Source organism: Phoca vitulina, unplaced genomic scaffold (genome assembly GCF_004348235.1).
Source record: "Phoca vitulina isolate PV1807 unplaced genomic scaffold, GSC_HSeal_1.0 scaffold8, whole genome shotgun sequence".
NCBI classification, from domain to species: Eukaryota; Metazoa; Chordata; class Mammalia; order Carnivora; family Phocidae; genus Phoca; species Phoca vitulina.
Window position 1 is genome coordinate 49,423,089 of NW_022589711.1, and position 12,990 is coordinate 49,436,078.

At 34.9% G+C, this 12,990-nt stretch overlaps 1 protein-coding gene across 13 annotated transcripts in view; it reads left to right on the forward strand.

Moving 5' to 3' along the window:
- Positions 1-12,990, forward strand: part of ACAP2 (ArfGAP with coiled-coil, ankyrin repeat and PH domains 2) — a 137,028-nt gene that overhangs the window by 75,826 nt on the left and 48,212 nt on the right. For all 13 annotated transcript variants that reach the window (XR_004299806.1, XR_004299807.1, XM_032406873.1 and 10 more), the window contains 3 exons: positions 2,813-2,857; positions 5,794-5,889; positions 12,851-12,925. Coding sequence is in view for 11 of the 13 variants with exons in the window: in XM_032406873.1 (XP_032262764.1) it covers positions 2,813-2,857; positions 5,794-5,889; positions 12,851-12,925 (216 nt within the window). In the remaining 2 variants the exon portion in view is untranslated. The remainder of the gene's footprint in view (positions 1-2,812; positions 2,858-5,793; positions 5,890-12,850; positions 12,926-12,990) is intronic.

Sequence of the window (12,990 nt, forward strand, 5' to 3'; positions counted from 1 at the left end):
GTTGGGCTTCTCTCCTTTGTCCATCTTTTCAACCTCTTTTTCAGGGTTCCCTCTTGGTCCTATTCTTTTCTGACCTTTTGATTTCCCTGAAAGTCTCATGCCCCTTGCTTGAATTACCATCATGTATAGATGACAAAATCTATTTTTCTCAGACATCCCTCTTTCTTTTTGATCCACAACTGAAAACTGTCTTCTTCCAAATGGCTTCTTTTTACCCTTACCTAACTGAATGCCAACACCCTCTCACTCAATCCTAGAAAGTCACATGGAGAATTATATCAGATATTCTCATTCTCAGCTGCTATATCTAACAATCAAAACTGCCTTAAAAAGTTCTGTGTATTGGGGCACCTGGGTGGCTCAGTTGGTTGAGCATCTGACTCTTGATTTGGGCTGAGGTCATGATCTCAGGGTGGTGAGGTCAAGCCCTGAGTCAGGCCCCGCACTGGGTGTGGTGCTTGCTTGGGATTCTCTCTCTTCCTCTCCCTCTGTGACCCACTCCCCTACCCCCCGCTGGCGCACACTCACTCTTAAAAAAAAAGAAAAAAGTTCTGTGTACCTCTTAAGTCTGCTCTTTCTTACCCTTGCTGCAGCCCTAACACCAGTCTTTATTGTTTCTTATCTAGAGTATTAAGATGTTCTCAAAAAATTGGTCTTCTTGCATTGCGTTTACCTGTCCTGTTACCACTTTGTTCTCTGTTCTGGGGTCAGTTATACAAGTTTCTCCAGGCAAAGTGAATCATCCTTGCCTCTGCTTCTTCTGTGCTGTCATAATATTGTCATACACATTGCTGTTAGAGCACTTAAACACATTTATTATAATTATTTATATCTCTTTTTTACTCCTAGGTTATATTCTTTCCTCTAGTGGTTGGAAAATAAATTATCCATTTCATTTAGTGCTCATCCAGTAGTTTTAAGTTAGGATCCACATGTCCCCTGTAACTATCACCTTATTTGATTTTTCTGATGAGAACTCTTGTGTCATTTTATTATATGGCTAAAGTGGCTATTTTAGGGTGTAATAAGTAACAAATATCCAAGTTTATAAAGTTTGTCATGCTTTAGCTTCTGTAAATATTTGAATTTACTTTTTTTTTTCCAAGTACATGCTATTTTTCATTGCCCAACATAAAAAAATACATAAAATGGAAGCACTTTTGGCATTTTTCAAAGTCTGAATAATAGGTTATCTGCAGCCTCTGCTTTTACTTAGAGCATTTGAAAGTTAATATTTTAGTTCTCAAAACTGAATAGGCCATGGGCGCCTGGGTGGCTCAGTCGGTTAAGCGGCTGCCTTCGGCTCAGGTCATGATCCCAGGGTCCTGGGATCAAGTCCCGCATCGGGCTCCCTGCTCTGTGGGGAGCCTGCTTCTCCCTCTACCTGCTTTTCTGCCTACTTGTGCTCTCTCTCTATCTCTCTGTCAAATAAATAAATAAAATCTTTAAAAAACAAAAAAAACCAAAACAAAACTGAATAGGCCTTGAAACAGACATACAAAGGAAATTAGTGCTCATTTAAGCATAGTTATTTGGACTTTTCTTGGTGTGTTTTTAGTTTTCTGATCAGTGCTTTAAAATTATCTTATAAAACAGGGAGAATATTCAGTGGGAAGAACATATCAAAAAGGAAGATATTCTGTAATCTTTTGACAATATTAGCAAAAAGTGAATGATTCTTTTTTTGTATAAACATTAATTTCATTAAGCTGATATGTAATAGATAAAAAAAATATTTGTTAAGAATTTCTAGAGTTGGGAGAGATACCACAAAGGCAACTTTCATAATTTACTGATCTTTCAGTAAATTTAGTTTAATTAAAATATTATTTGAGGTCTATTAATTTAGTTAACAAATATTTATTGAGTCCTCACTATGTACCACTTGGGGAATGCAGCTGGGAATAAGGCAAGACCTTGATCTTATGGAGCTCACACTTTAACTGGGGAAAAGACATAAGTAAATAAGAAAATATAAGGTAGTTATGAATGCTATCAAGGAAATAAATAGGGTTGTTGTACTAGAGAGTACATAGGGCCTACTTAGACCTTTTTGAGGAGATAGTATTTTAGCTGAGACCTGATTGGAACAGGTAGCCTTATGCCTATCTGGGCAGACAGTTATGACATGAAGACAGAACAACTAGTTTGAAAGTGTTGAGGTGGGAGTAGTTTTGGATTGTGGTTGGAGCACAGAAAGGGGAAAGTAATAGAAAACTAGGTTAGAAAGGTGATATCACAGAGGGCCACGAAGGCTACAGGAGGAAGTTGGAAGGTTTTAAGTTGGACATAGTGTAATCTTATTTATATTTTGAAAAGATCACTCTGTTTGCTGTGTGGAGAATGGATTGTAGAGAGTCAAGAGTATAGAGAGACTAGTTCATACGCTATTGCAACAGTCTAGAAAAGATAAGATGGTGTTTGGTAGTAGTGGCAAAAATTGATGAGAATTTGCATTAAGGATATATGTTGAAGGGTCTAGATGAGCAATTAGATAAGGAGGATGGGGAAAAGATGGAATTCTAAGAAATTGATATGCCTATCAAAGTGATAGTTTTATCACTACAGTATTTATGACTTATGCATGGCCAGTTTTTCTCTGAGTTGAAAATAGATGAGAGTTTCATTGGTATGTTTGTCTTAACTGTTTTTGCAAAACGTGGGTCAAAGGGTGAAAAACTTGAACTTTGATTTTATTTACTTTTCTGGAAAAGTATCAAACTATCAGAAAAAGCAAATTTTACAATATTGCATTGTAGATTAGTTTTTAAAATAAATGCATGGGTAATTAACCAAGTGTATTTTCCCTCAGATTAATGTCCTTCAATCAAAAAGGAGATCAGAAATCCTAAAATCAGTAAGATATTTATTGAAATGATGTTTTCAACATTTTAATATGATCTAAGTGTACATATATAAGCGTTTAAAGCAGCATCATATGTGTGTATATTTATGTGTGTGTATATATATATGTAAATATATTTATTCCAGGTTCAGAATTAATCTTACAGATCTTTTCATACTTCTTCTGTGTCACTTAACCACTTTTTTGTCTCCTTCATGTTATAGTTATTTATGTGTATCTCCTCTATTAACACACCGTGAGCTCCTTAATAGTGACATTTAAATATTTGAGATTGAGGGCATGCATAAATGGTATCATTTAGAGAATTTTTCCTCCCGGGTTATTGATGATTTTATCAGCCTTTTGGTTTGTACTTTAAAGTGCCGTTTGAAAATAAATGGGGTGAAATTTGAGGATAATGTTTTTCCCTGAGCCTCTATGCCCATTTTTTTATTTGACCATTTTTTAAAATCTTAAACCTAACAAAGAAGTGGACATGGGATGGTAGTGGTATGACATTGCACTCTTTCACATTTTGAGAACCTTAGAAATAATTTTTCCTCTCTGTTCACTGAAGTATTTTGGTTTTTTCCCTGAAAGGGTATGCATAAATTGCTTTTGATTCTTGTCCCCACCTAGCTTTTCCCTAAATTCTATATTTATGTTATTTCTTATCAGGTAAGTACATTGTACTTGCTCTTTACCTCTACTTCCTTTTCCAGATTGAGAGTATTATGTGTTAATTGTAGAAAATTGGAAAGTAAAATGTATGAAGAAAAAAATTAAAACACTTACAAATCTTACTACCAAGGGAGAACTACTGTTAATATCTTGGCATATATCTTCATCTTTTTTCCTCTCTTTCTGTGGGCATGTATGTATATGAATGTGTATGTGTGTTTTAAAATTGCATTTAATTTTTTTAAACAAAATAGGAGTCATTGTTACATATGTTTTATAACTTTGTTCTTTTGATAGTAACTACAAAATCATCACATGTTATTAAATATTTTTTATTTAACAATGGCTTTCCTGGCCATACAGAATTCTACCATGTGAATATACTAGCAGTAGGCAACCTTTTTTTGTGAAGGGCCAGGTAGTGAATATGTTAGGTTTTGTGGGCCATGTGGTCTGTGTTGTAATTACTTAACTGTGATGTTGTAATGAGAAAGCAGCTATGGACAATATGTAAATGAATAGCATGATTGTGTGTTAATAAGAATTTTTCTTCTGGACATGGAAATTTGAATTTCATATAGTTTTCCCATGTCATGAATTTCATGTCTTCTTTTCATTGTCTTTCAAACATTTAAAAATGTAAAAACCACTGTTAGCTCATAAGCCATCCAAAAATAGATGATAGGGCTAGATATAGTTTGCAGGTCAGTTGACTATGCCATAAATTAGTTTTATCCTTTAATGGATTTTTAAGTAATTTCCATGTTTTTTGACTTTAAAGAATAGCATTATAGTGATCATTCTAATAAATAATATGATTATTTTCTTAGGATAGATTAAGACAAGAGATTACTTAGTCAAAGGGTTTAAGCATTTGTTAAAACTTTTAAAAAATAATGGTAAATTTTAAGAGTTATACATCATTTCCACTAGTAGTATGTGAAAGTGAACTATATTATCAACACTGGGTATTAATTTCTCCTACTCTACGTATAATTTGGTAGATAGAAAATGTCATGTCATTGTTCAGTTTTGCATTTCTTTAATACAAATGAGTTTGTATTAAATATGTATGAGTTTGAATTTTTTTCTGTATATTTTTTGGCCTCTGTGTTCCCTGTTTTTTTGTTAAGTATTCATCTTTTTCATACTGATTTGTAACATCTTTTATATTTTAAGACTATTAACCCTTTGTCATGTGTTTTCCTAGTTTATCATTTATCTTTTAATATGTTTATTATATGTTTTGATGTGCAGGCATGTTTTACATTTTTATGTAGTTGTAGCTGTTAATCTTTCACCCTCTTTTTTATATAATTAAGTGTTTATTACACTAATAAAGTTGCATAACTACTGTTAATCTAATTCCAGAATAATCTTTTATTGAGCTTTGTCCTTTTGTGTTTGTGTTTTAATTGGTTTTTCTCTTGAAAGAATCTTCTTTTGAAGCATTCTTGAATATTAAGGACCTATTTTAAATTTCAGAAAATTAAACAGATGTCTCGTCTTGCTAAAAATAAACATGGATGTTTGGAGGATTCTTTCACTATTATGATTGAATTAAATTTCTTCCCATATAAAAATGACAAATAAAAACAAGGGTGATTTTTCTTTCATGAATAGGTAAAATGTAGGAAAACCTGGAAAAAATCTTAACCTATTAGCAACATTTTTGGATATTGGGAATGAATATACAGAAACCTCCATATTGGCAAAGTCTGTTGACTCATTTTATTTCAGTATCTTGAGAAAGAAAATAAGCATTCCCCTACTTTGGGCTGTGTTTAGTGATCCTAGTCAGTTATAAAGTGTGATTATTTTATTTTGAGAGCTTCATATTTCCTCTTCTAATTTTCTAATGTTTTATTTGCAATTTAAAGTTTTGCCAGTGAGTTTGGTTGAAAGGCATATAATATGGTTTTTATAATGTACCTGGGAAGATGGTGAAAGTATTGAAAACTTGATTCTTTCAATTATTACCATGTGAATTTTGATTGTCTGGATATAATAATCTGTTAAACAACTAAAATTTGGGGCGTTTTTAAAATTTTAAACCACTTAGAGATTTCTTTTAAATATAATTTATTCTCACTTCACAAATATTTCTGAAATACTCTTTTAAGAAAAATGACTCAGTTCTAATTTTAAATTTGATATTTTGGGCTCTTATGGAATAATTTTTAAACATTAGATAAGATTAAGATTTTTAAAAATTTCAGGATATTTAAGAATGATTTTAAAATGCTAAACTTTTTTTCTCTTATTAGATGTTATCTTTTATGTATGCCCATTTGGCCTTCTTCCATCAAGGGTATGATCTATTTAGTGAACTTGGGCCCTACATGAAGGATCTTGGTGCACAGGTAATATTGTACTGTATTGCTTGATTCTGTGTTATGCATTGATATCTGTATTTTTTTCATTGAGATGTGATTGACATATAATATTGCATTAATTTAGGTGTATAAAATAATTGAGATAAATGTGTGTATTAATACACACATATTTATAGTCAAATGACCACCTCAAAAGTTTAGTAAACTATTACTCCATAGACTTAAACATTTTTTTTCTTGTCTTCAGAACTTTTAAGATCTACTGTTTAGTAGCTTTCAAATATATGATACAGTAGTGTTAACTATAGTCACCATGCTGTACATTACATTCCCAGGTCTTATTTATTTTATAACTGGAAATTTGTACCTGTGACCCCCTTCACCCATTTTGTCCACTCATCCCCCACCTCTGGCAAATTCCAGTCTATTCTCTGTATCTGTGAGTTTGGTTTTGTTTTGTTTTGTTTTGATTCCACATATAAGTGAAATCCTATGGTATTTGTCTTTTTCTGCCTGATTTATTTCACCTAGCGTAATGCCTTCAAGGTCCATCTATGTTGCAAATGGCAAGATTTCCCTTTTTTTTTTTTAAATGGCTAATAGTCCCATGTATATATATACACCACATTTTCATATCTATTCATCTTTTGACAGACACTTAGGTTGTTTCTGTATCTTGGCTATTATAAATAATGCTGCAGTGAACATGGTGATGTAGATATTTTTTCAAATTAGTATCTTTGTTTACATTGAACATATGTAGAAGGGGCATTGCTGGAACATATGGTAGTTCTGTTTTTAAATTTTTAAGGAGCCTCCATACTGTTTTCCATAGTGGATGCACCAGTTTTTATTCCCACCACTAGTGCACTTTTCTCCACATCCTCACCAACACTTGTGATTTCTTGTCTTTTTGATGACAGCCATTTTGACAGGTGTAAGGTGATATCTCATTGTGGTTTTGATTTGTATTTTCCTGATGATTAGTGATGTTGAGCACCTTTTCATATACCTTTTGGCCATCTATTTGTCTTCTTTGGAGAAATGTCTCTTCAGATCCTCTGCCCATTTTTAATACAAAGTGTTTGTTTGTTTGTTTGTTTGTTTTGCTATTGAGTTGTATGACTTCTTTATATACCTTGGACATTTATATCTGATACATGATTTGCAAATATTTTGCAGGAGCTTTTTGGTTTGATGTAGTCCCACTTGTTTGTTTTTGCTTTTGTTGCCTTTGCTCTGGTATCTGTACTTTTAAAGAAGTTTAGCACTTCGGGGAAAAAATTAGCATATTGCGAAATTTGACATTTCATTTATTTAATGAAGAAGTTTGATGCTGCAGAAGATTTATGTATGGATTAAATGTGTAACCAAAAAGAAGACTGAAGTTAAAAATATGTTATAGACAGCATGTGAGGGTGTTGAAAGGAAAACTTAAAAACAAAGTGTCTATTTTATAGTATACATAGCTGGATTTATTTTTTCATTTCTTAGATTTGGATATTGAAAAATCCTACTGATTTTTCATTTGAGTTATACTCTTTTTATATATATATATATATTTTTAAAGATTTTATTTATTTATTTGAGAGAGAGAATGAGAGACAGAGAGCATGAGAGGGAGGAGGGTCAGAGGGAGAAGCAGACTCCCTGCCGAGCAGGGAGCCCGATGCGGGACTCAATCCCGGGACTCCAGGATCATGACCTGAGCCGAAGGCAGTCGCTTAACCAACTGAGCCACCCAGCGCCCTACTCTTTTTATATTTTGAATAATAAAATTTTAGAATCTTAAGATTATGGAAGTCTTGGGAACTTTTTTATTTTATACATATATGCACATGTGTGAATTATACATATATCACAGTATTATATAGAAATTTCATTATATTCAAATTATTTTTGATAACTGAGCAGAACTTTGTATTAGATTTGTTCTGGGACATTCTTTTTTGTTGATTGGTGAGCTTTCTGGATTTAATAGTATCAATTTTTAGGTGATTTTTTTTCCCCATATAGGTTCATATTACCTTTTGAGGACAGGGGATTAAGGATACAAAATAGAGTTTAGGGAAATGAGGAAAAAGGTAAGAATGTAACAAGAATTGCATTCATTGACCAAAAGTAAATATGGTGCATACACGTATGTGTGTACGTGTGTGTCTTGGGATGGTATGCAGGGCATATGCCATGAGTTGCAGAGATACTGTTCCCAGGCTCTATAGAATTTAATCTATTGGAGGAAACCAACAAGTCACCAGACAGTTACTCTTTGGGCTCAGTGTCGTGTCTGGGTATATAAATTGAGAACTTGCTCATTTGCACGGGATAGATAGAAACCTTAAAATAGTAGCTTCAACAAGATGAAATTTTATTTCCCTGCGTAAGTCAAAGGCCTGGTATGCAGGGATGCAGGCTTATATTTTTTAATTCCACCTCATGGTTCAAAGTTACCATACCCACATTCTAGCTATCAGGAAAGAGGAAAGAAGAAAGAAAGATGCATTCTCTTTATGGATGTCTCCTGGAAATTGTAGAGTCACTTCTGTGTACATCCCAATGTCATACAGGCTGCAGGAAAGCTGGGAGATAAAAACTTAATGCCAGATAGTCATGTGACCTACTAGAATTTGGGGGTTCTTGAGTTAAGAAAGAAAGAGAGAATGGATATTGGGGAATAGCTGGCTGTCTCTACCACATAGCAGAGGATCAAAGAGTTATAGGAACATACAGATAGAACCTGTAACTCAGACTTGGGAGGAAGGCAAGACCTTCCTAGGCTCTAGGCACTCCCCACATTCTGTCAAGCATTATGTTGTACCCTCATCTTACATTAAATATAATTTATAAACAAGTGAGTTGGATTATAGTTGAGTAGTTTAAATAATTGTATACTTTAGACATTTATTAACTTTGGTTTTGCAGCTTCCCCCTCTCAGTTCTCACATAATTTTTCAGGTCCTTGAAAAGCCTCTAAGCTCATGGAAAATATAGCCTGGTTGGAGGTGGCCAGTTCAGATATTCTTTCAATAATTCAGTTATGAGATAACTGGATTGGAACTAGGAACATGGCAGTAGGGATAGAAACAAGTAGCTTGACGGATATTTAAGATATAGCCAATTTCAAGGTAGAGGGACATGATGAGTTGAGGTTTAAATGTGTTAAATTTTGGGGCGCCTGGGTGGCTCAGTCGGTTAAGCATCTGCCTTCGGCTCAGGTCGTGAACCCAGGGTCCTGGGATCGCGCCCCACATTGGGCTCCCTGCTTGGCGGGAAGCCTTCTTCTCCCTCTCCCAGTCCCCCTGCTTGTGTTCCTGCCCTCGCTATCTCTCTCTCTGTCAAATAAATAAAATCTTTTTAAAAAAATGTGTTAAATTTTGATGATCGGACATCTAAGTGGGTGTATCTGGAACTCAAAAAAAAACAAAAACAAAAACAAAAACACCTACGTTAAAGGAGTCAATAACATATAATTGCTAATTGTAACCACAAGAGTGGGTGAATTGACCCAAGGAGAGTTAATAGGGATCCCAAAATCATTTTTGTGTTTTGAAAGCTATTTTTGAAAAATGTGAGCGCTGGAACAGTATGCTTAAAGATTTTGATTTTTAAATTAAGGTCAAGGGCCACTAGTATAGAGTAAAAAGAGAATCTGGCTTCAAACAGGGCCCTAAGAATGACATTTTTTTAAAATTTAATTTTGTTTTATTATGTTATGTTAGTCACCATACAGTACATCATTAGTTTTTGATGTAGTGTTCCATGATTCATTGTTTTCGTATAGCACCCAGTGCTCCATGCAATACGTGCCCTCCTTAATTCCCATCACTGGGCTAACCCATCCCTCCACCCTCCTCCCTTCTAAAACCCTCAGTTTGTTTCTCAGAGTCCATAGTCTCTCATGGTTCATCTCCCCCTCCGATTTCCCCGCCTTCATTTTTCCCTTCCTTCTCCTAATGTCCTCCATGCTATTCCTTATGTTCCACAAATAAGTGAAACCATATGATAATTGACTTTCTCTGCTTGACTTATTTCACTTAGCATAATCTCCTCCAGTCCCATCCATGTTGATGTATAAGTTGGGTGTTCGTCCTTTCTGATGGCTAATATTCCATTGTATATATGGACCACATCTTCTTTATCCATTCATCTGTTGAAGGGCATCTCGGCTCTTTCCACAGTTTGGCTATTGCAGACATTGCTGCTATGAACATTGGGGTGCATATGGCCCTTCTTTTCACTACATCTGTGTCTTTGGGGTAAATACCCAGGAATGCAATTGCTGGGTCATAGGGTAGCTCTTTTGAGATACCACCTTACACCAGTTAGAATGGCAAAAATTGACAAGGCAGGAAACAACGAATGTTGGAGAGGTTGTGGAGAAAGGGGAACCCTTTTACACTGTTGGTGGGAATGCAAGTTGGTACAGCCACTTTGGAAAACAGTGTGGAGGTTCCTCAAAAAATGAAAAATAAGAATGACATATTTTTAAGAAATGGTTAAGTATGAGGATCTCCATTAAAGCATAGATGAGAGAGGAGGTGAAAACTGGGAGATGGTGTTAGTGCAGGCCAAAGAAAGAATGTCTCAAAAAGGAGAGGGTAGTTATCAGTACAAATATTGGAAAGAAGGCCCAGTAAACCCAGGACTGAGAACTACCTGTTGGGTTTAGCAGCAAGAAGATTATATGTTACCTTTGTGAGAGTAGAGGGTCTGAGTGGCAGAAGCTAAACTATAATGGGTAGATGAATACCAAATAGACAAGTGAAGAAGAGGGAAGATTTTTCCAGAAGTTGTGTTATGACGGAAAGAGAGGGGGAAGATGGTGGCTGGAGAGGAATATGAGTTGGAGGAAGGTTTTTTTAAGGTAGTAGGATTTGCACAAATATACAAGCAGATGGAAATGGGAGAAGTTGAAAAGCTGAAAGAGAAGTGATGATGTCTGATGTGGTAGGAGTAGAGGGGATTCCAAACACAGAGGATTGGGGGCACCTGACTGGTTATAGGTAGCTGTGGAACTTCTCATGTCCAGGACTAATAGAAGCATGGGACACATTCTGCTGTGCTCCAGACTCTCTCTTGCTGATATCATCCCAGCTTGTAGGAGACAAGACTGTCAGTCTTCACATCTCCTCAACTCGTACCTTCCCCAGCCCTCTACCATGTTGAGACATTTTTTCCTTTATACTTCTGCCCCAACAGAGAGGTGAATTTTCCCGCTTTCTGGTGTAATAGCAGTGAGGTAGGATGTAGCCGAGGAATTTACTACCAGTGGGACAGGCAGAAAACCATCACTTGCATTGCAGTACTAGTGTGGAAGGTACATGCACACAAGTTTATAAATATTAGTTGAATCTTAGGGTCTGCCTTTTACCTCACTTCAATCTGAATGGATAAAATTTATATGCCATTCAATTAAAGGATATAAAATCATGGTGTAATGGTTATTTCACTCATTCAGTATAAGAAAATATTGAGGACATTTTCCGAGTGCAGCATGTACCAGCATTACCCATTAAATCAATGTTACATGTCACTAATGCATGTATGCATTAGATCCTCAAGTGTAGTAGTATAGTTGCCATCTAAATCAAATATTTATAGTAGTGATAATTCTGTTCCAGTGTGTTTTCTTTTGGTTCTTTATTAATATTCAGTGGTAATTAAGATTCTATGGCCAATTGTACACCTGAAACTAATATTATACTATGTGTTAACTATCTGGGATTTAAGTAAAAACTTAAAAATTTTTTTTTAAAAAGAAAGAGCACAAGCAGGGGGAGCAGGAGAAGGAGAAGCAGACTTCCCACTGAGCAGGGAGCCCGATGGGGGACTCGATCCCAGGACCTGAGCTGAAGGCAGATGCTTAACCGACTGAGCCACCTAGGCATCCCTAAAAAAATTTTTTTTAAATTAAAAAAAAAAAAAAAAAATTCTGTGGCCAAAATTATTCTCTGATAGGGAAAAAACCATCATGTGTAATAGTGAATAAAGGACCAAATGGTTTTTTTATGAAGGCTTTTTAAAATTTTGTTTTGTGAAGGATAGCAATGAAAACATTTGTTCATTTATACTTTATCTTTCTCCTTATTCCTATTGATGTTTACATTTTTATTTTTTATTTATCCCACATTAATCAGTTAAGAGGTGTGGGGGTTCAAAGATGAAATGACATACATCACAGTCTAGAAGAGTAGACTCACATAATTTATAACCCAATTGTTTGTTATTCTAGCAAAGAGTAGTTCAGGAAGCCAGGGCATTTGTCATAATACTGGAAAATCATCTTTTCTGATGGAAAGGAACAAGAAAGAAATGAGATTTATGATTTCATAAGTTTTTTGAGCTTTTAAAACAGAACCTTAAACAATGTCAATTTTATACCCTGGCCTTATGAATGATTACTATTTTATTCCTTTTTAAAAAATTTTATTATTTAGCTTTCTCTCTTCTCTGGTGACTTTTTTTTTTTTTTTTTTGCCTTTTAGATTTGATTATAACATTAAGAAGCCAACTTGAAAACATGAAGCATTTTGAGTGATTGAAAGTGTCTGTTCTGTTGAACTTATGAGAGCTGGCCCCACACTAGCGTAGCTGCTACTTTTTGCTTTTTGGGGAAAAAGTCACCAGGGTATCTTCTTTCTGTCTTTGATTCTGACTACTAGAATTGCAGGGGTCAGCAGGCAACTTAAGCTGGAGTTCTCTTCCTTATTCCGGGACTTTTGTTTTATCACTGTTGTGCCTTTGACACGGCCTCCTGTCGTGTTTGCTTGGTACTAAGCTGTTCTTAGAAATGTTTTTCCTGGAGGAGTTATAGACCTTCTTAAAAAGGATTTGATACCAGAGAGAACTTCCATTTTAAAGTTATAGCCAAAATGCCTTTTTAAGTAAACTTAAATTGGCTTACTTATTGAGAGTATGTTTTTAAAAAAAATGATCATACCTTTTTTTCTTTAAGTCTGCCTAATGTTTTCCCTTTCCCCCTTTATAGCTGGATCGACTGGTTGTGGATGCAGCAAAGGAGAAAAGAGAGATGGAGCAAAAACATTCCACCATTCAACAAAAGGTACCTGATAAGAAAAGTTACAGGAGAGTAATTCCCATTTTATACAATTGTTTGATTATTGGTTT